General features: G+C 52.8%; 1 protein-coding gene across 2 annotated transcripts; it reads right to left on the bottom strand.

Annotated features, from left to right (window-relative positions):
- Positions 1 to 569: 569 nt before the first annotated feature.
- CDR2L (cerebellar degeneration related protein 2 like) lies at positions 570 to 18,719 on the bottom strand. Of its 2 annotated transcripts, none has more exons than XM_523717.8 (5): positions 18,229 to 18,719; positions 6,762 to 6,874; positions 4,885 to 5,033; positions 4,146 to 4,310; positions 570 to 3,201 (listed from the first exon to the last, which is right to left on the bottom strand). In XM_523717.8, exons 1-5 carry the CDS (start codon positions 18,305 to 18,307, stop codon positions 2,310 to 2,312), a joined length of 1,398 nt encoding a protein of 465 aa, XP_523717.3. In that variant the 5' UTR covers positions 18,308 to 18,719; the 3' UTR covers positions 570 to 2,309. The 2 variants fall into 2 exon arrangements, with proteins under 2 accessions (XP_523717.3, XP_009431527.2); XM_009433252.4 differs by having other exon boundaries at positions 570 to 3,174; positions 18,229 to 18,438.
- Positions 18,720 to 21,654: the final 2,935 nt, after the last annotated feature.

Genomic DNA, 21,654 nt, shown 5'->3' with positions numbered 1-21,654 from the left:
CATAGTTCACTTCAGCTTTGACCTCCCAGGCTCGTGATCCTCCCACCTCAGCCTCCTGAGTAGCTGGGACTACAAATGCACACCACCATGCTCTGCTAATTTTCAAAAAATGTTTTGTAGAGAGGGGGTCTTGCTATGTTGCCCAGGCTGGTCTCAAACTTCTGGGCTCTAGCAATCCACTTTGGCCTTCCAAAGGGCTGGGATTACAGGCATGAGCCACTGCGCCAGGCCGATTTTTTTTTTTTTTAACTTGGTTCACCCTGTTGGGCCCACGTGCTCTAGCTGAGGTAGCACTACCCTCTTGCCCCTATTTTTCCATCATGCCGTATCTTTTGTTTGTTTATTTTGGGTGGATCTCCCCACACCAGAATATAAACTCCAAGGGAAGAGGGGCCCTGCTGGGTTGTTCACCATGTATCCCTAGCTGGCCCTCAATAAATATAGAAACTTCTGCCAGAGCCTGCTATTTGGAGCTGTTCAGTCTCAGGGAAGTGGGACACAGGATGTTACCCTCTCCCATGGCTGGGTGTGATGCGAGGCAGGTGTGTGAGATGCACAGAGATGGGCCATTTTTGCTTTTAGAATACTGGTGCATTTTTTATTAAAGAAGAGAATAAAGCATTTGTAAATATATTTCTCTCACGTATACTTCAAAGGTGACGCTGGTCTGCCACTACAGAGCTGGGGAGCAGACAGGCTGGAGCTCTTCCCCCAACCCACACTCCTCTCCCCCAGATAACAGACACACATGGAGGGCAGGGAGCTGCCTAGCCTCAAAGGACAAAAGTTTCCCAGTTGCACGTACAGAAGGACTCAGTCGCCACCAGCTCCCATCACAGTGCCGCCCGGAAAGCAGGTGGTGTCTCCAGGAGGTCAGGGATGCTTGGTAAGAAAACCCCTTTACCCATTAGAAATAAATAAGGCATGAAGGTTCCCACTGGGATCCCGGTGCAGAGGCCAGGGCCCCCCCGCCTTCCACTGACTGTATGGCTCCTCTGGTTTCTAAGGTCTCAGGAAGGGCGGCAGAAGGAACCAGAAGCCCTGAAGGGCTGCTCAGGGCAAGCTGGGGACCTGGGTGTCTCTTAGCTGAACTTGACTTTCTGACATCTTGAAGCAAAACTCCTGACGCAGCTGGGTCCTCAAAAGCCCCCCACAAAGGTGGGAGGTGAAGAGCAGGCATTTTATGGGAGGGAGGGAGGGAGCATGTTTCTCAGCCCCATCCCAATACAACACGATGCAGCATGGGGCGAAAACCCCAGTCCCCAGTGAAGGGGAGGCAGGGGTGGACATTGGGACCACCGGCTGGTGGTGCATGTCCAGAACATTCTGGGGGCTGCAGACATGACCTGTGCCAGGGTTGGCCTGTGGGGAGCGTGGAGTGACTGAGACATCATGGTCCCTGAGATGGGGGCAAGCACAGAGAGGGGAGTCAGGGGCCAAGCTTGGTTAGTTGGTGGCGGTGTGAAGGGATGGGGGCTCCCCACTGCCCCGGCCCCTGGAAAGCTTAAGGCCCAGCAGGCATTTCCGCGGTTGGAAGCCAAGGAGACCAGCTCTGAGCGAAACTGCACCACTCTGCTGAGGGGCTCCTTCTCCTCCTCCTCTGACTGGCTACAGATCTGCGGTGGGCCAAGAGTATCCAGGGAGAAACCTGTCCTTGACAGGGCTGGAGCAGGGACACTCCAGGCCCAGCTGAGGCTTCCTGCTCTGCATGGCAGGGGACATCTCTGACCTGGTCAGGACCCTGGAGGTGGGACAGCTGGTGCTAAGGGAATGTCAGCGCATCAGGGTTGGGGAGAAGCAGTGGGTGGTCCAGGAAACCCCTGAAACAGCTGGCCCTGGGGTCCCCTTTCAAGTGTTTCCAGTTGTGGCAAGGGGTCAAGGAGACCTTGCATTGCAAATCTCTTAGAAAAAACAAACTTAACCAAAAAAAAAAGCCAACTGATCCAGAATGGCTTTCAGAAGCCTGGTCACCAGTCTGAGGGTGAGGCGCAGGGTCAGGAAGCCGGGGGCTGGGGGAGCTGGGGGATCCCTGGGGTAGTGCGGACATTTGGCTTTGAACTCTGAGCTGCGCCTTTGGGCTGGCGCGAGGTGGCCAAGGGCTCCTGGGAGGCAGGACAGGTGGGCTGCCTCCGCTCAGCAGGGAACATGCCGCGTGCTTCCGGATCAGGAGGCCGCGTGCTTCCGGATCAGGAGGCCGCCTGCTGTGGTGGCAGGCCGCTAATGGGCGCTCGCTCTCTGGAAGCTGCACCGCCCAGGCCTGAGGGACCCCATGGCCTCCACCCTGGGTGAGGCTGCAGGCCGGAGAAGGGTCACTTGCTGCTATGCGTCTTGACTTTGGTGGCGTTGATGTCAGCCTTGGTCTTCTGGATCCTGGAGAAGATCTCTTTGAAGAGCGCCTTGTACTCGGGCTGGCTCTGCTCCAGCCGCTTGTCCACGGCCTCCACGTGCTGGCTCAGGCTCTTCTCACCTGCCTTGACCTCACCCTGGCCCTCCTCACCCCCGCGCAGGTCCCTCCACGAGCTGTCCCGGGAGATGGGGCGCGAGGTCTGCACGCCGGCGTGCCGCACTCCGGCCCCGTGCTGCCGGCACTTGCTCAGCAGCTCCTCGTACTTCTCCAGCAGCGCGTGGTACTGCTCGTCCACCTCCCGCAGGATGGACATGCCCCGCTTGCGCACGCTGTTGGCGTGCAGTGTGAGGTTGCCCGCGTGCCGGCTGGCTGGGTCTTTGGCCACGATGGCGTTGAGCGCAGTGTCGCTGCAGCTCTTGCGCACCACGTGGCCTGGAGAGGCTGCCGGTGAGGAGACCCCGTCCTGGGCGCCCGAGTCGTCCCCGCGGCCGGGCTGGGGATCGTCGGCCTCAGGGGCCTGCGTGAGGGGTGCGAGCAGGGCCTCGGCCAGGTGGTCGTCCGGGCCCAGTAGGTAGGTCTTGGCCTGCTTCATCTGCTGCAGCTCCAGCAGCTCGGCCTCCAGCTCCTGCACACGCAGGCGACAGGCCTCCATCTCGCACAGCTGGCGCTCCAGCTCCGAGTACTCCTGCAGCACCGCGGTGTACTCGCGCTCCGCCCGCTCCTTGCGCTGCCGCTCCTGGCTCACCTGGGAGCGCAGCGCCCCCACCAGGGTCTGCAGCCGCTCGTTCTCCTGCTCCAGGGGCCGCGGGCCGAGCTCCAGGGAGGAACTGTGTAGGCGGAAAGCATCCTTGCACCTGGCGGGTAGTGAAAGTCGCAGCGGGGTGGGGGCGGAGGAGAGGGCAGTGGTCACGGGCACGGCCAAGGCCGAGCAGCCCAGCCAGGGCGCTTACATCTCTCTTGTTCTCTGGGCTGAAATTGTTTGCCCCTCTCCGTTGGCTCTCCACCCTCCTCCCCCTGCTCTCTGCCCCCGGAGGCTGACCACTACGGACCGCCTCTGTCAAGTTGCCTGGTTCTCTCCTGAGCTTGGCCCATGAGAGGCACTGGCTAGAGGTCCGAGGGGGGAGCAGAGGCCGTGGGGCGTGTCTTCTTTGGGCTCTCCATGGTTAATGGTGACCAGGCAGCCTTCTCCATACCTTCTAGGTGCCGGTAACCTCCCTTCCCCCTTGCGCTTTGAGGCCTAGGGCTGGTGGCAGCTCCTCTCTGCTGCAACCCTGGGGCACTATAGTGTCCCTGTGGTTTCCCTACCCCCTGCCCACACCTCTTCTTCATTTAACTTCTCCATTACTCTGTGTAAGAGACTGTTTCCTGCCAGGACCCTTATTGAAACACCCACTACATATGACACATGTATTTTTCCATTATTAAGTGGTTGTCTGGTGTTAGATTTAATGGGAACTGAAAAGCACAGTGGGTTACCCCTCCTGGGTTAGCATGCTGGCTGAGCCTCTTACTAAACAGGTGACCTTGGATAAGACACACAACCTCTGGGCTTCAGTTTTATCATCTGGAGAGTAGGCATAATAAAACACCCCCAACAGTGTTGCAATAAGAATTATATCAGCATAGTGGCAGCATACAGCCAGGGCTCAGTAAACGCCAGCTGCTGTGACTGTCATTAGCAACAGGACCAGTCTCTCTGATGGCCTGGATGATGCACCAACTGCACCCTGCTGCCTGCTGCCTCTCCTTCCTCCCATGGCTGGCAATCCCAGAGACACCAAGCAGCGCTCTCACCTACCGGGGGCTGGTGCACAGCTCCTTGAGGCAGGGGAAGGTGTGGATGGTACGCCTGCGTTCCCGCTTCTCCCGGAGCACTCGCAGCTGTTCCAGGCCTCTCAGTTGCTCCACCTGGGCCTGCAGCTCCTCCACCTGAGCCTGGAGGCGCTCAATGGTCTCCGTCAGCCTGGGGGCGGGGCGGTGGACACACAGGGACTTTAAGGGGATGGGGCCAGTTTGCCTCACGGCAGCCCTGGCTCCCTGAAGATGGAGGGACGTTGGGTAGGAGGCAGACAGGTACCCTTGAGCCGCTGTCTGGTCCTGAGGTAGGATGGGGAATTCTATGCATGCCCAAGGACCCGCCCTTCTTTTGTACCTCTCAGGCGAGCTGATCGCTTCTCCTCTGTGCCACCTCAGTTCCTTGTCACTCCTCTATCACTTATTGTCCTGCACTGCCATAAAATATTTACATGCCTGCCTTCTCTTCCAGGCTGTGAGGTATTATAGGGCAGGACAATGTCTTTGTTTCCCCATCATTGCATCCCCAGTGTCTAAAGAAGAGCCTGGTGCATAGTTGGTGCTTAAAGCAAGGTTGCGGCCTGAATGTTAAACCACACAAAATCGACAAGGACAAGCTCACTCCCATCCCCGGTTCCTAGGGAGACGTGCACAAGTCACACCCATCAGTCCATGGGCCCCTGTGTACACTCAGCCCTGGGGCTCTCCCTCGCCCGCCCCCCAGCCCTCAGCCGGGCCCTCACCCATGGATCTTCTGCTGGGCAGCCTTACTCTCCAGCACCAGCCTGTGGTTGGTCAGCTCCAGGTCCCGGGCTGTCAGGTCCAGCTGCTCATAGACTTTGGCGTGCTGCTCGTTCACGTGCCGCAGCGTATCCAGCTGCTTGGTTAGGTACTGGGGGTGGAAGGACATTGAGTAACTTTTTAGAATTGGGCAGGGGCAAATGTCTCTGCCTAGACCCTCCTCCTACTTCTTTTCTTGTCTTTTTTCTTTTCTTTTCTTTTGATACAGAGTCTCACTGTGTTGCCCAGGCTGAAGTGCAGTGGCATGATTTCGGCTTACTGCAACCTCTGCCTCCTGGGTTCAAGTGATTTTCATGCTTCAGCCTCCTGAGTAGCTGGAACTATAGGTGCCTGCCACCATGCCTGGCTAATTTTGGTATTTTTAGTAGAGACAGGGTTTCACTATATTGGCCAGGTTGGTCTTGAACTCCTGACCTCAAGTGATCTGCCTACCTCTGCCTCCCAAAGGGCTGGGATTATAGGCATGCACCACCACGCCAGCCTCTTTTTTTTTTTAATTAATTAATTAATTTTTTTTGAGACGGAGTCTTGCTCTCTCGCCCAGGCTGGAGTGCAGTGGCGCGACATCGGCTCACTGCAAGCTCCACCTCTTGGGTTCACGCCAACCATTCTCCTGCCTCAGCCTCCTGAGTAGCTGGGACTACAGGTGCCCACCACCATGCCTGGCTAATTTTTTGCATTTTTAGTAGAGATGGGGTTTCACCGTGTTAGCCAGGATGGTCTCGATCTCCTGACCTCGTGATCCACCCGCCTTGGCCTCTCAAAGTGCTAGGATTACAGGTGTGAGCCACTGTGCCCGGCCTTTTTTTTTTTTTTTAACTTCTAAAATCTTTTTTATGCCCGGCGTGATGGCTCACGCCTGTAATCTCAGCACTTTGGGAGGCTGAGGCGGGCAGATCACGAGGTCAGGAGATGGAGACCATCCTGGCTAACACAGTGAAACCTCGTCTCTACTAAAAATACAAAAAAAATTAACCGGGTGCGGTGGTGGGCGCCTGTAGTCCCAGCTACTCAGGAGGCTGAGGCAGGAGAATGGCGTGAACCCGGGAGGCAGAGCTTGCAGTGAGCCCAGATCGCGCCACTGCACTCCAGCCTGGGTGACAGAGTGAGACTCCATTTCAAAAAAGAAATAAATCTTATTTATTTTATTTATTTATTTTTAAGACAGGGTGTCGCTCTGTTGCCTAGGCTGGAGTGCAGTGGCACAATCACGGCTCACTGCAGCCTCAACCTCCAGGCTCAAGCAATCCTCTCACTTCATCCTCTTGAGTAGCTGGGACCACAGGCTTATGCCACCATAGCCAGCTAATTTTTGTATTTTTTATAGAGACAAGGTTTCGCCATGTTGCCTGGGCTCAAGTATTTCACCCACCTTGGCCTCCCAAAGTGCTGGGATTACAAGCATGAGCCAGCAGCCCCTTCTCCCCTTCTAAGGACAAGTTTGCTTTGATGTATTTGTCTTCAGCTGAGTGGGGCTTAAAAATGGTGGTTCAGGCTGGGCCTGGTGGCTCATGCCTGTAATCCTAGCACTTTAGGACACTGAGGTGGGAGGATCACTTGAGCTCAGGAGTTAGAGACCAGCCTGGGCAACATGGTGAGACTTGGTGTCTATTTAAAAAAAAAAAAAAAAATCTAGTTGTGCAATAGGGCTGCCTGAGATAGCTGTGCTATCCTAGTACAGGATAGCACAGTTGTGAACTGTACCAGGCTATTGGGCTAAGGCTGTGTCCGATAAGCTGGCACCTTATTCTAAGTTGCATAAAGGCACACACAGGCCAAGGGGCCGAGGGGTGTGGGCAAGCACATGCAGGGCCCTCACCTCGATCTCCTGCACCTGTTCCTCATTGGTGGAGTACATCTGCTGCAGGGACCCCTCCAGCTCCTTGTTCCTCTCCAGCAGAGTCTTCCCCAGCTCCGCAGCTAGGTGCAAGTCTAGGATAGGAGAAACACGAGCATGAGAACAAAGGCAGAGGACGCCCATTCATGTTCCGAGCATCTACTCTAGGTGACCCCAATGTAACCAAGACACTGGGAGCCTCCAGGCCTGGGAGGAGAGGTAAGCCAGGAGCTAAGCCTTTGCACTGTTATTTCTGCCTGGAATGTTCTTTTTGTGTGTGTCTGTGTGTGTGTGTGTGTGCAAGATTTAATAAAAAACAAACAAAAATAGGAATGGTTGCTTTCAACATTTTCCAGGTTGTGAAAGTTTTGCCACGATTCTCAGGGGTGTGGTTCTAAGCTGCATCAGTGGAACAAATACAAAATGCTGTCCTCCTCCTAGGCTGGAAGGCAGTGCACCTTCTCCTCTTAACAGCCAGACTAGCGGGTGAGGAGTCAGTGCTGTGCCCAGGCCAAGCTGGAGTGTCCGCATGGCTTCTTCTCTGACCAGTGGGGATTCCATCTACCTTGAGGCGTGCTGGCTGGGCCCTGTTTCCACACCAGCGCATGGTGAGACAGCGTAGCTTATCAACAGGCTGCTGGGCCTTAATACTGACAGTGAGTGTGGCGGGTCACAGCCAGGAAGGGACTAACACAGATGCCCTCCCAGCCCCACTGCTGGCCTAATTTTAGAATACCACGGAAAAAAGCTTTGATGAAGACAACAGGAAGTCAACACAGCAGAGAGTGGTGTGGACAACCCAGAAGCCAGCCTCACGCACGGAATGTTCTTTCCTGATACTTCCAGGACTTGTTCCCTCTTCTCCTTCAAGTCTGTGCCTGTCAACTTCTCTAGATCTTTCCCCAATCACTTGATTCAAAGTCACACTGTTCCCTGCCCTGCAGTCTCTCCCCCGCTTCATCTTTCTCCTTAGCACTTAGCACCATCTAATTTCCCAAGCAAGTTACTCCTTTATCTTTTTCAGCTCCCCCAACTAACTGTGAGCTCATGGGGCAGTTTTCTTTTCTTTTAAGGGATGGGACCCAGGCTGGGGTGCAGTGAGTATTCACAGGTGTGATCATATGTGCTGCAGCCTTGAACTCCTGGGCTCAACGATCTTCCTCCCTCAGCCTCCCAGGGCAACATAGTGAGACCTCATCTCTATTAAAAAAAAAAGAAAGGTGGTGCAATGCGGCTGCCTGGGATAGGATCCCTTGAGCCCAGGAACTCAAGGCTACAGTGTATATGATCACGCCTGTGAATAGGCGTGGGACTATAATACTGGTTGCTGGGACTACAGGACTAGTACAATGTTTTTTTTTTGAGACGGAGTTTTGCTCTTTTTGCTCAGGCTGGAGTGCAGTGGCGCGATCTTGGCTCACTGCAACCTCCGCCTCCCAGGTTCATGCTAACCATTCTCCTGCCTCAGCCTCCCGAGTAGCTGAGACTACAGGCGCCCGCCACCATGCCTGGCTAATTTTTTTTTATTTTTAGTAGAGACGGGGTTTCACCGTGTTAGCCAGGATGCTCTCAATCTCCTGACCTCGTGATCTGCCCGCCTCGGCCTCCCAAAGTGCTGGGATTACAGGCGTGAGCCACCATGCCCGGCCCCCCCTTTTTTTTTTTTTAACTTCTAAAATCTTTTTTATGCCGGGATTACAGGCACCCACTACCACGCCCGGCTAATTTTTTGTATTTTTAGTAGAGACGGGGTCTCACCATGTCGGCCAGGCTGGTCTTGAACTCCTGATCTCAGGCCTCCCAAAGTGCTGGGATTACAAGCATAAGCCACCACACCCGGGCTAAAATTCTTAAATTTTTTTTGTAGAGACAGGGTCTTGTTATATTGCCCAGGCTAGTATCGAACTCCTGGCCTCAAGCGACCCTCCTACCTTGGCCTCAAAATGCTGGTATTACAGGCGTGAGCCACCGCACCTGGCAGGGCAGGGATTTTTATCTGTTTTGCTCATGAATATCCCCAGGACCCAGGACAGTATCTAGGACAGAATCAGTGCATAATTTGTCTTTTTGGAAGATTAAGTGAGTGATAAGAGCATGGACAGACATAGGGGCAATGTGCCGTGGGGTGATGGGCAAGGGAGAGCTTCACTCTCCCCGGGAGGCTCAGGCAAATGGGCAGCTTTCGAGTTGGACTTTGAAGGGTGGACAGGAGGCTGGGTGCGGTGGCTCACGCCTGTAATCCCAGCACTTTGGGAGGCCAAAGTGGGAAGATCACTTGAGGTCAGGAGTTCGAGACCAGCCAGGCCAACATGGTGAAATGCTATCTCTACTAAAAATATAAAAATTAGCTGGGTGTGGTGGCGCAAGCCTGTAATCCCAGCTACTTGGGAGGCTGAGGCAGAAGAAACGCTTGAACCTGGGAGGCAGAGGTTGCAGTGAGCCGAGATCGTGCCACTGCACTCCAGCCTGAGTGACAGAGCGAGACTCCATCTCAAAAAAAAAAAAAAAAAAAAAAGAAAAAAAGAAAGAAAGAAAGAAAGAAAGAAAAGGGTGAATAGGAGCTTGCTGAGAGGCAGAGAGAGCAGAAGGGCTTGCTGAATATTAAAACTGGAAGAGGATTCAGAACTTTTTGGCCGAACTTCTTGATTTTATGGATAATGAGCAGGACAGCAGAGTGACTTGCCCATGGTCACCCAGCTGGTTTATGTCCACGCTGGGGGGAGAATTCAGGTATCGGGCTCCTGGTTGGGTACCATTTGACCCTAGTGACATGTGCCCAGCTCTCAAACCTTCTTTCCCTGAGCAGCAGAAACATCCTCTTCCCCCAGCAGCCCTGGTGCTTGTACCCTGCAGGATTGGAACCTTCCCTCCCTGACCCCAGTCCAAGGGAAATGAGGACCCATCAGATAGGCTAGGAGGGAATCTGTCTGTTTTTAGGGGGATGTTGTGGGGGATGGGCGGGTAGAGAGAAGGAGTTAGAAGGAAACGGCAGGTACTAAAATCCCTAAAAATTCTCTTCGTGGGTCTGAGTTGTGTGATGATACCTAGACATTTGGAGTGGATACAATCCTCCCAACAACACACATATGTATATTAAATATATTTATTATTTTTTGTTTCTTTTTTTTTTTTTTTTTGAGACGGAGTCTCGCTTTGTCTCCCAGGCTGGAGAGCAGTGGGGCAATCTCGGCTCACTGCAACCTCCGCCTCCCGGGTTCAAGCCATTTTCCTGCCTCAGCCTCCCAAGTAGCTGGGATTGCAGTCGCCTACAACCACATCCAGCTAATTTTTGTATTTTTAATAGAGATGGGGTTTCACCATGTTGGTCAGGCTGGTCTCAAACTCCTGACCTCAAACAATCCACCCACCTCGGCCTCCCAAAGTGCTGGAATTACAGGTGTGAGTCACTGTGCCTGGCCTGTTTTTTGTTTCTAAAACGAGGCAGGGTGATAAAAATATTCTAAAATTGATTGTGGTGATGGTTGCATAACTTTGTGAATATAATAAAAACTGTTGAGTTGCACACTTTAAATGAGTGAATTGTATTGTGTGTTAATTAAATCTCAATAAATCTGTTAAAAAAAAAAAAAAGATTTAGGCAGCTTAATCCAGAGACGGAGAAGGGTGAGAGAGAGCGGGTCCTCAAAGAGGTCGTTAGAGCAGGCTGAGGCTGAGTTTCACAAGGCTGTTTTCTCTTTAAAATAGCTTTAATGTTTTTCATAAGGCATGATTGGTGTAAAAAAATCAAACAGTACAGAAAGGTTAAAAACTGGTGATTTAGGCCGGGTGCAGTGGCTCATGCCTATAATCCCAGCACTTTGAGAGGCCGAGGGTGGATCACTTGAAGTCAGGAGTTCGAGACCAGCCTGGCCAACATGGTAAAACCCTGTCTCTACTGAAAACAAAAATTAGCCAGGCGTGGTGGCTTGTGCCTGTGGTACCAGCTACTTGGGAAGTTGAGGCAGGAGGATCACTTGAACCTGGGAAACAGGTTGCAGTGAGCCGAGATTGTGCCACTGCACTCCAGCCTGGGTGACAGAGAGAGACCCTGTCTCAAAAAAACAAAACAAACAAACAAACAACAACAAACTGGTGATTTAAAAATTAGAGGCCAGGCCGGGTATGGTGGCTCACGCCTGTAATCCCAGCACTTTGGGAGGCCGGGGTGGGAGGATTGCTTTAGTAAAGGAGTTCAAGACCAGCCTGGGCAATATAACGAGACCCTGTCTTTACAAAAAATAAGAACATTAGTGGGGTGTGGTGGCATACACCTGTAGTCCCAGCTACTTGGTGAGCTGTGATTGTGCCACTGGACTCCAGCTTGGGTGACAGAGTGAGACATTGTCTGTCAAAAAGAAAAAAAAAAAGAAAGTGTAGACTGGGCACAGTGGCTCATGCTTGTAATCCCAGTGCTTTGGAAGGCTGAGGTGAGAGGATAGCTTGAGGCCAAAAGTTAGAGACTAGCCTGGGAAACACAGTGAGACCCCATCTCTTTTTTTTTTTTTTTTTTTGAGACTGAGTCTCACTCTGTCGCCAGGCTGGAGTGCAGTGGTGAGATCTTGGCTCACTCTGCAACCTCTGCCTCCCAAGTTCAAGCAATTCTCCTGTCTCACCCTCCCGAGTAGCTGGGACTACAGGCGCGTGCTACCACGCCCAGCTAATTTTTGTATTTTTAGTAGAGACGGGGTTTCACCATGTTGGCCAGGATGGTCTCGATCTCTTGACCTCGTGATCCGCCCACTTCAGCCTCCCAAGGTGTTGGGATCGCGCCCTACCCGAGACCCCATCTCTACAAAAAATTGTAAAATTAGCCGGGCATGGTGGTGCATGTCTGTGGTCGCAGCTACTAGAGAAGTTGATGTGGGAGGACTGCTTGAGTCCAGGAGTTTCAGATTAGAGTCATCTATGATTGCAACACTGCATTCCAGTGAGACAAAGCAAGACCCTATCTCTGAAAAAAAAAGAATGAAACTAATTAACTTTGTTGTACAAAACGTTTTGTGCAAATCACCGCCCAATTCCTTAGGACACAGAATTCCTTGAACAAAGGGTAGGCCTAGGTACCTGGAACAAAAGGTAGGCCTAGATAAAGAATTCCTAGAAATACAATTCCTGGGACAAAAGGTAGGCCTTCTTGAGGCATTCTGTCAAAAGACTGTCCAGGAAAGCACTGGTCTGTTTCATTTTATGAGGCTGCTTCTTAAAACAGCTCTCAATCTAGGCTGACGATGTAAATCAGATCAAGATGCATAAAGGCAACTCTACTGGGGCCAATATGATGTGGTTCAGGGATCCAGTTCTCTACTGCTTTCCCTTTTTAGACATAGTGATAGTTCTAGGGTCTCTGGAGGACGGATAGGCTCTATACTCCCGGACAGAAAGTTTCCTAGATACGGTTGTTTCGGCTGAGCCCTTGCTATGCATTGGACAGAGGCCTGAGAAATAATAGCTGGGGAGCCCAAGGGATGTCTTTGAAAAGAAACCTAGACCTGGGGTGGAAGTTTTCCTTTGGGATGAGCCCAGGCAAGCAGTGACTCTTGGTGGGCAGCTGAGGGCAGAGCCTTGGGCCTTCAGCCAAGCTGGGGGCAGAACTGACATTGCCTTGTGAGAGGCAGAGGGGCCAGACCAGCCACCGGGCCTGGACATAAAGGCTGAACTGTCCCACAGGAACAAATCCGGAGTCTGATCCTGTGCACAGAGGTGAGGTTTTGAAACAGCTGAAGTGGAGCCTCCAGGGCTGGGTTTTAGCCAAAGGAGGGCCCTGTGTCATCTGGAGAAGGAGTGCAAAGCTGCTATCCTAGAGCAAGGCTGCAGTAACTTAGCCTGGAAAAACAAAGGCAGCTTTCCCAAACATCTACCTCAGCCATTGAAAACAACAACAACAAAGAAACCAAATCATGTAAATCATAGGTAAGAACTTTTAGCCTTGAGCAATTAACCTTCTGATGAGGATGCCAAGAAAAAACTAGTTATGTAACATAAACCTAGTAAGGGAATGAGGATATATGCTGTATGAATTTATGACCTGTCAGTTGGGCAAAAGTCTGGAGGTATCTACAAATTGTAAAGTTTGATGTAAAGATCATTGAACTGGGCAACATAGTGAGACCCCTGTCTCTACAAAAAAATTAATTAGCTGGGCGTGCTGGTGCTTACCTGTAATCTCAGCTACTCAGAAGGCTGAGGCAGGAGAATTGCCTGAACCTGGGAGGCGGAGGTTGCAGTGAGCCAAGATTGTGCCACTGAACTCCAGCCTCGGCGATGGAACGAGACTCTGTCTTGAAAAAAAAAAAGATTGAACTACAGCCCTGTACTATATTGTGTGCATGGCAGTAACTCAGGACTCAGGAGCCGGGCAAGATCACCTTCAGTTTGTGATGAGACAGCCATGCTATCTTCCTGTTTTCCATAGTGGGACTCAAATTTAGCTCATCCTGAACAGTATCCAGCAGTTCAGATATACATGAAAGAGATCAGAGGGCTACTCTCCTAAATGTTTTCCCCCTTGGAAACTGTTACGTGGTCTGCAAAGAGGCCATTGCTACTGATTCTACCTCCTGCCGTGGGTGTCGGAGGACATGCTCCAAGTAAGTGGCCTTCATGGAGCCCCTGCAGCTTAACTAGAGTGCAAAGCCACTGCATCAGAGGTGAGTGAAGAAAGGCCAAGTGCAGTGCAACATCATACCCCCCACTTCCAGGTTAGTGTCTGGGCTGTGTGTAGATTTCTAATGCTGGCAGGCCAGGGTGGTATACCACCCTATACACCAGAGACATCAAAGGTTGCCCTTTGAAGGCAGTAAATCGACTTGGGCCACCTAGTGATTCAGGGACAGGTAGAAAGAGAAACACAATAGAAGCTGTTTGGGGGCAGAGAGGCAGGTCTCAGATCATTTTAGGGAAACTGGATCACAGTGCAAGCTAAGCTGGTCAAAGCTGCCAGGAGGGATCAGGGAATAGTCTAGAAGTTGCAGAGCAGGGAACTGAGTGGAGCCAAATACTAGGGAGAAGACACCAGCTACCAGAGGGTGGGTGATGGCTCCAGGCTCAGAGGAGAGAGGCCTGGGAACAGGAGAATGGGGGAGCTGGCTAGACAGGAAGTGAAAGTGGAGTAACAACCTGTCACAGCTGGATGAATGGGACACGCCGGACCAAGCCGGGGAAGGTACTAAGTCTGGGCTATGGGTTTGAACTGTGCAGGTCAAAAGAAAAAAAACAACAACATTAAGTCTGGGTTGGCACCTCCCCTGCCTGGACCCCAGGGTTTTCTGGGGTCTCCTTCAGGAGGTTTTAGTGGTTTTACATGAAGCAATGCCCCAGAGGCCTGAGAAGGAATGTCTGGGGAGCCCAGGGCCTGTCTTTGAAAAGAAACTTAGAAATCCCACTGTCCCTCACTGGCTCGGGCACCACAGATTCCAGAGCAGAGACGCAGCAAAGGGAGAGGGGACATTTTCAGGGAGGACAAAGGTAAGGGTGTGGGCTCCAGGTTGTGGACACAAGTACCACCTGGCAGGGCTATGGGATCCTGTTCTCAGCTCCAGGGCACGACTGTCAGCCACTCTGGGTCCACAGAATCAGGGTCAGGTCACCTTTGGGGTAACCAGGGTGGAGGCAGGACCTCCCTCCCGTTGCCAGGTCAGAGCTCTCCTGAGGCTGAGGACTCAAGGTCAGCTAGGCAGGCGGGGACAGCACGGGTACCAAGGACTTCAAATCTGTGACTCAGCAGCTGCCTCTCAGCCTGGAAAGAGGAACGCACAGGGCCTGCCATGCCTGGTCCAAGGTGGGGGAGGAAGGTGGGCCGAAAGAGGGAGTGCCAGTGCTTAATAATTAATGGCTTTTTCTTTCTTTCTTTTTTTCTTTTTTTGAGACAGAGTCTCGCTCTGTCGCCCAGGCTGGAGTGCAGTGGCGCGATCTTGGCTCACTGCAAGCTCCGCCTCCCGGGTTCACACCATTCTCCTGCATCAGCCTCCCGAGTAGCTGGGACTACAGGCGCCCGCCACCGCACCCGGCTAATTTTTTGTATTTTTAGTAGAGACGGGGTTTCACTGTGTTAGCCAGGATGGTCTCGATCTCCTGATGTTGTGATCCATCTGCCTCGGCCTCCCAAAGTGCTGGGATTACAGGCGTGAGCCACCGTGCCCGGCTCTTTCTCGGCTTTTTTTTTTTTTTTAAAGACAGAGTTTGCTCTTGTTGCCCAGGCTGGAGTGCAATGGCGCTAGCTATCTCAGCTCACTGCAACCTCTGCCTCCTGGGTTCAAGAGATTCTCCTGGCTCAGCCTCCTGAGTAGCTGGGATTACAGGCATGTGCCACCACGCCTGGCTAATTTTGTATTTTTAGTAGAGACGGGGTTTCTCCATGTTGGTCAGGCTAGTCTCGAACTCCCGACCTCAGGTGATCCGCCCGCCTCAGCCTCCCAAAGTGCTGGGATTACAGGTGTGAGCTGCTGTGCCCAGCTGGCTTTTTCTATTTTTATAAATGCTCATGGCAGTGGGCAGAGGGAACACAGCGAGAATCTAGAACCTCACTTGTCCCACGGCTGCTTTCCACCAGGACAGAGCATCAAAGCCAAACAGGATCTCTACAGTCAAGCTTCTGGAAAGTGGAATCAGGGCCTGCCCTTGGGGCAGGAGGAAACAGACAGGAGGGAAGACCAGGTGGCTGGCTGAGAAAACCATTTCTGGGCCACTCACAGGCAACCAGGGAGCAGCTGGGTGGAAGAGAATTTGTGGGTTGGGAGATGCAACAGGCTTTTGACACCCAATATGGCTGGCCTTTGGCCCGTGCTCCGTCCCACCATCCAGCTCTCCATGCCTGGCCCCTGGGGCACAGGGCGGGCAGGGCCCACGGGAATGCCCCACAGAACCCGTGTCTGATGCTTCCTTCAGCCCTTCCCTCCCTATTTTCCAGCCTTCTCATGTCGCTCCATGACTTGGTACAGGCATCTCTTCCCCCTGGAATGCCTTCTTCCCTCCCTCTCCTGGGGAGCCTCCAGCTCAAAAGGGCCTTGGCATAAACCTTTCTAAGTCTCTGTTGTCCCCGTTGCTGGGCCTACAGCGGCAGAACCCCTCACTCTGACGCCATTGTGAGTTTGGTCCTATTTCTGTCTTCTCTAATGTAACGTGGAGTCCTCTGAGGGCAGAGATTATGTCCTCAGGCTCAGCACAGTACCTGGCCCACAGTAAGCAGACAACCAGCTTTTGGCGGGAAGCTCCAGTTTATTCTGTCTCATTTCTGCTTTCCCTCCTGGTTCCTGGCCTTTGGCTACCATTGGAGTTGCCAGGCCAGGCCAACAGCTGCAGACCAGCAGGGCCAGAGAAGCAGAGGCCTGCCGGGCCCATCCCTCCCGGCAGCCCAGAGCATGGCCACCCAGCGCAGCTGGAGTCTCAGATCCTTCTCTCTCTCAAGAAGCTGCACATCTCTGCGCATCTCCCACCTCTACGCCCTGGCTCCTTTCCCATTTCTGGGCCAGGAACAGTGCCAAAGCCTTCATTAGGGGTGCAGGAATTAAGTGAGACAGCAACAATATTGGCATCGGCCTCCCTGAAAACCATCTTCTCAAGAACTCAGTTTCTGATCTTTCTTTCTAATCCTGGCTCTTCCAGGAAGCCCTCCCCACTGCCCATAATACCGTGCCACCAGCCGGGCGTGGTGGCTCACGCCTGTAATCCCAGCACTTCGGGAGGCCAAGGCGGGTGGATCATCTGAGGTCAGGAGTTTGAGAGCAGCCTGGCCAACATGGTGAAACCCTGTCTCTACTAAAAATACAAAAATTAGCCAGGTGTGGTCCCAGCTAATCAGGAGGCTGAGGCAGGAGAATCACTTGAACCCGGGAGATGGAGGTTGCAGTGAGCTGAGATCGCACCATTACACTCCAACCTGGGTGACAGAGGGAGACTCTGTCTCAAAATAAATAAATAAATAAAAAGAAAAAAGAAAAAAATACTGTGCCACCTACACTTAGTTACAAGCCTGCCTCCTTCACCTGCCAGGGTATACCTTCTGGGTCAGGGCTGTGACTATTCCCAGCTCCCAGGATGGTGTCTGGTACTTAAGGGGAGCCTAATAGGTGTTCATGGAAAAATTTACTGCCCAGGATGGGAGAGGGGGTTGTCACAATGTGTGGATGTGTGTGTGTGTGTGTGTGTGTGTGTGTGTGTGTGTGTTTGAGAGGAGCTGTATCTCATTTCAGCCAAGGAGGCTGAGGCCAGAGTCCAGGGCACAGACCATGGCAGGGCCTAGTCCAGCATCCCCAGTCCCACCCTGGTCCCCCTGAGGCTATGATTAACCCTTGTCCTCAGCACAAGGACAGAGCCTCATCTGCCAGCCAGTCTTGGCCATGTGGGGAAGTAGGTCAGGGGCTTCAGAATCCGGATAGCTGCTGCACATCAGGGCAAAGCCAGCCCTCTGGAGCCTTGTGGATGGAGACCAGGGTGTGGGCACACCACAGCAGGCCACAATGGCACAAACTGCAGCAGACTTATGTCCACACCCCCCAGCTTGCTGGAGGCCATGGGAAGGTCACTTCTCCCTGGACATGTTTCCTCGCCCCTTCCAGCTCTCACCATCCAAGAAGGAGGCATCTTAGGGGAGGAGAGGATAGAACTGACTCCACTCCAGCAGGCCTCCTCCTCCTTCCTGTCCCAAAAGCCCCACCCCCCACTCCCAGTGATGTCACTTCGGCCACCTCATCACCAGCTTCTAACCCCCTTCCAGTCGCCCTTTCTGTCCTCAGATGGCAACTGGGGGCAGCGGAGATGTATCCCTCTTTATTCAGTCTCTCGCCTGGCACACTGGCCTGGATTCCCGAACCTGACCCCCTCCAAACCATGAGCCATTTGCAAGGGGACCGGGCAGGGGAGGGCTAAGCGACTCCTGACTCTCGAAGGCAGATGGGAGACTTGACTTTCTGCTTCTTCACCAGCAAAGACGCGGTACCACTTCTCCCTGAGTAGGAAGCGAGTTAGGGAAACTTTCTAGGAGTCTTAGAGCTCATAAATCCTGTCAGGGACGGGTGCTGCTGGATTTGGCGTGAGATAACTTCCCTCTACACACAAGCCACCCTCCCAGCAAAACATGACGAAGGAGCCGCCTCCCGGCCTCAGAAGACTCCTAGCTAGCGCTCAGGCCCCGTAACAATACCAGGGGCGGCCGAGCAGTTGCTGCCTCCAGGACGGGGTGGGCGAGCTGGATGACGGATGCCCTGTCGTCTGGGAAAATAGGAAGACCGCCCCCCGCCCCCCACTTTTGCAGGTCTCCGCCCGTCCGGTCCGCGTCTTCTCCGGCAGCGCCCCCTCTCTCCACGTCCCGGTTCTCCAGACGCGTCCCTCCTCCGAGTCGGGCGCGCCCGGTCCAGCCCAGCCCCTCCCGGGGTGATAGCGCCCAACAATGGAGAAGCGGACAGGGGTCACCGGGCGCTCCCCGCCTTCCTGCCCCGGTCGCCCCCGCGCTCACCCTGCTCCAGGTCCTGCTGGTCGTACCAGGACTCCTCTTCCTCCGCGGAGAAGTCCTCCATCCCGGCGGCTCTCCGCATGGCCCCGCGGGCGGCGGGCGGGTGCTGCGGCGGCGCAGCTCAGGGCCGGTGCGCGCGGCCCGGGACAATGCGGCGGAGGCGGGCCGGGCCTCCAGCGTCGGGAACTCGGGCTACAGAGCCCGCGCCGCGCCCCCTCGCCATCAACCGCTCGCCGGGAGCCCACGCGGGGCCTGGCGCTTTGCCAGGGTCCGGCCCGGCCGGGGTCCCGCAGAGCCGGGGGCACCGGGCTGCGGAGACACAAAGGGTGGAGGGGCGGGGACGGCGGGTGGGACAGTGGCAAGGAGGATCCGGGCCCGCAGGCGGGTCTGGGGCGCTAGGAGCGCGCGGGTGCCGTGGCGGGCGCCCCCTGCCCGGCTCGGGTCCGCGCTGCCCCTGGCCCGCCCGGCGACACCCGGAGCCGCCGCTGCATCTTGGCGGAGCCCGCCTGCAGCTTGCGGAGCTCGGCTCCGCGGGGTGGGGCCGGCCGCCGCCGACCAATCAGGAGATGTATGCAAAGCTGGAGGCGGGGCCGAGGGCGGGACCCTCCTGGTGTCTTGGTCTGGGAATTGCTTGATCAACCCTTTCGTCCTACTTCCCCCTACGACCTATTCAGTTTATGTCTCATGTCTAAAATTATGCTATTTTAGAAGTCTCTCCTAGATCTCCTGGAAGCAAGAATATTGTTTCTCTTTCACAGCTGGCTACTCACCTAGAACAGGCTGCTCACCAGTCGGGCGCGATGCCTGACTCCTGTAATTCCAGCACCTTGGGAGGCCAAGGCGGGCAGATCGCCTGAGGTCAGGGGTTTCGAGACCAGCCTGGCCAACATGGCGAAACCCCGTCTCCATTAAAAATACAAAAATTAGCTGGGCATGGTGGCGCATGCCTACTTGGGAGGCTGAGGCAGGAGAATCGCTTGAACCCTGGAGGCAGAGGTTGCAGTGAGCCAAGATAGCGCCACTGCACTCCAGCCTGGGCGACAGAGGGAGACTCTGCCTCAAAACAAACAAACAAACAAACAAAAAACAAACAACATGCTGGTCATTGATACCTTCCATCGACATTCTTTGAATGAATGAATACTAATTTACAGTTGCCTTTGGGAACTGCGTGTTTAAGTGCTCGTGGCTAGAAACCACAGGCTGAAAGTGACAAAGTTTGAGGGTGTGTTACCTGCATTCAAGGCTCTGTTTTCCTTTCCTTGGGACCCATATCCTATATCCAATTATACCCATTAAAACTATACACACTTGCATCTGTCCAAGCATTCTTTCCTTAGAGGAGTTTTCGGACTCAAGCATTCACGTAACTCATTTTTATTGGGACCCTAATGTGCTGGTGCCGTTGAGAATCTCTGAATAATGTTGTGATATATCCAACGAATGACTTGCATCCAGAATATAGAAAGAACATCTGCATAGTCATCAGAAAAAGGCACGCAACCCAGTAGAAAAGTGGGTAAAAGATTTGACCAGGTAATTCACAAAAGAGGATACACAAATAACTGAATAAATATGCAACAAGGTACTGAACTTCTTTAGCTATCAGAAAAATGCAAATGAAAACCACAATGAGGTATCACTACCCAATCACCAGAGTGGCTTTAGGAAAAAAAAAAAAAAAAAAAAAAAAAAGGCCAGGCGTGGTGGTTCATGCCTATAATCCCAGCACTCTGGGGAGGCCGAGGTTGGGAGGATCACTTGAGCCTGGAGTTCAAGACCAGCCTGGGCAACATAGCAAGATCCTATTTCTACAAAAAAATTTAAAAATAAAAATTAGGTGGGCATAATGACACACGGCTGTAGTCCCAGATACTTTGGGAGGCTGAGGTGGGAGAATTGCTTGAGTCTAGGAGGTTGAGGCTGTAGGGAGCTGTGGTCATGCCACTGCACTCCAGCCTGGGTGACAGAGCAAGATCCTGTCTCAAAAAAAAAAAAAAAAAAAAAAAAAAAAAAGACAAAAAATACCTAGTATTGGCAAGAATGTTGAGCAACTGGAACTCTCTCACCCTGCTGGAGGGAATACACAGGACGACAACCACTTTAGAAAACTGCCCGAGCGCGGTGGCTCATGCCTGTAATTCCCAACGCTTTGGGAGGCCAAGGCGGGTGGATTGCTTGAGGTCAGGAGTTCAAGACCAGCCTGGGAAACATGGTGAAACCTTGTCTCTACTAAAAATACAAAATTAGCTGGGCATGGTGGCACATGCCTGTAGTCCTAGCTACTCGGGAGGCTGAGGCAGGAGAATTGCTTGAACCTGGGAGGCGGAAGTTGCAGTAAGCTGAGATTGCGCCACTGCACCCAGCCTGGGCGATAGAGCAAGACTCCGTCTTGGAAAAAAAAAAAAAGACTGCTTGATAACCATGAAAGCTGAATAATGTAAGCTGTTGTAGGCTGTGTTCCCAGGCAGCTGATCCTGAGGTGGAGATTAGCATGCAGGAAGTTGATTAGGGATATCAATCATATTGGATTAGAGGGGAAAAAAAGAAAGGAAGTTGACTAGGGAGTGCTCTCATGATCAACACCTGCAGGAAAGGGAGGGAAGCAGGGTTGGTGGGGGAGAAGCTGGGTTGGTATGTAGCCTCTGCAAAAGCCTCCTCTGATCCCTGAAGAACTTTGAATCCGGGGTGACCCTTCAAAGCTATTCCAAGTATCAGTGGGGGAGGGGGCCTTTATATCCCCCACCCTTATATATCAACCAGTCATTGAATGACGCAGGTCGTTCCTAGGAGGCATGTGTGACCTTGGCCAAATAAGTTCTTTTCAGCTGAGACTAGTTTGCACAGAGGCCTGGCAGCTGGGACTGCCAGCCAGGGGTCCTCCCAGCAGCTAAGGGAATAGGTCCTTTCGTTCTGAAAGAGTTGGGGATACATCACAGCAGCCACTATACATGCATACCCTATAACCCAGAAATTCTATTCCTATATATGTGCAAGAGAAACATGCACATACCTTATCCCAAAGACATGTACAAGAAAGGTCATAGCCACCGTATTCATAAGTGCCCACACTGGAAACAACACAAATGTCCATCAACAGTTGACGAAGAATATGTGGCATGTTCATGTAATGGAATGTTATATAGTACAAATACAACGATCTACTGTCATGGGCTTGGGCTAAAAAAAAAAAGTTGAGTGAAAGATGCCAGACACAAAGAGTAAATACCTGTATTTGTCTCTTATTGCTTCTGTAACAAATGACCCCAAATTTAATGGGCTTGAAACAACACAAATTTATTATTTTATAATTCTGTAGAAGTCTGACAGGGATCACTGGCTAAAGTCAAAGCATTGGTAGAAGCTGTGTTCCTTCTGGAGGTTCCAGGGGAGTATCTGTTTCCTTGTCTTTTGCACCTTCTAGAGGCC

The sequence above is a fragment of the Pan troglodytes genome, chromosome 19, assembly GCF_028858775.2.
Source record: "Pan troglodytes isolate AG18354 chromosome 19, NHGRI_mPanTro3-v2.0_pri, whole genome shotgun sequence".
NCBI lineage: Eukaryota > Metazoa > Chordata > Mammalia > Primates > Hominidae > Pan > Pan troglodytes.
This window is presented reverse-complemented; position numbering and strand designations above follow the sequence as displayed.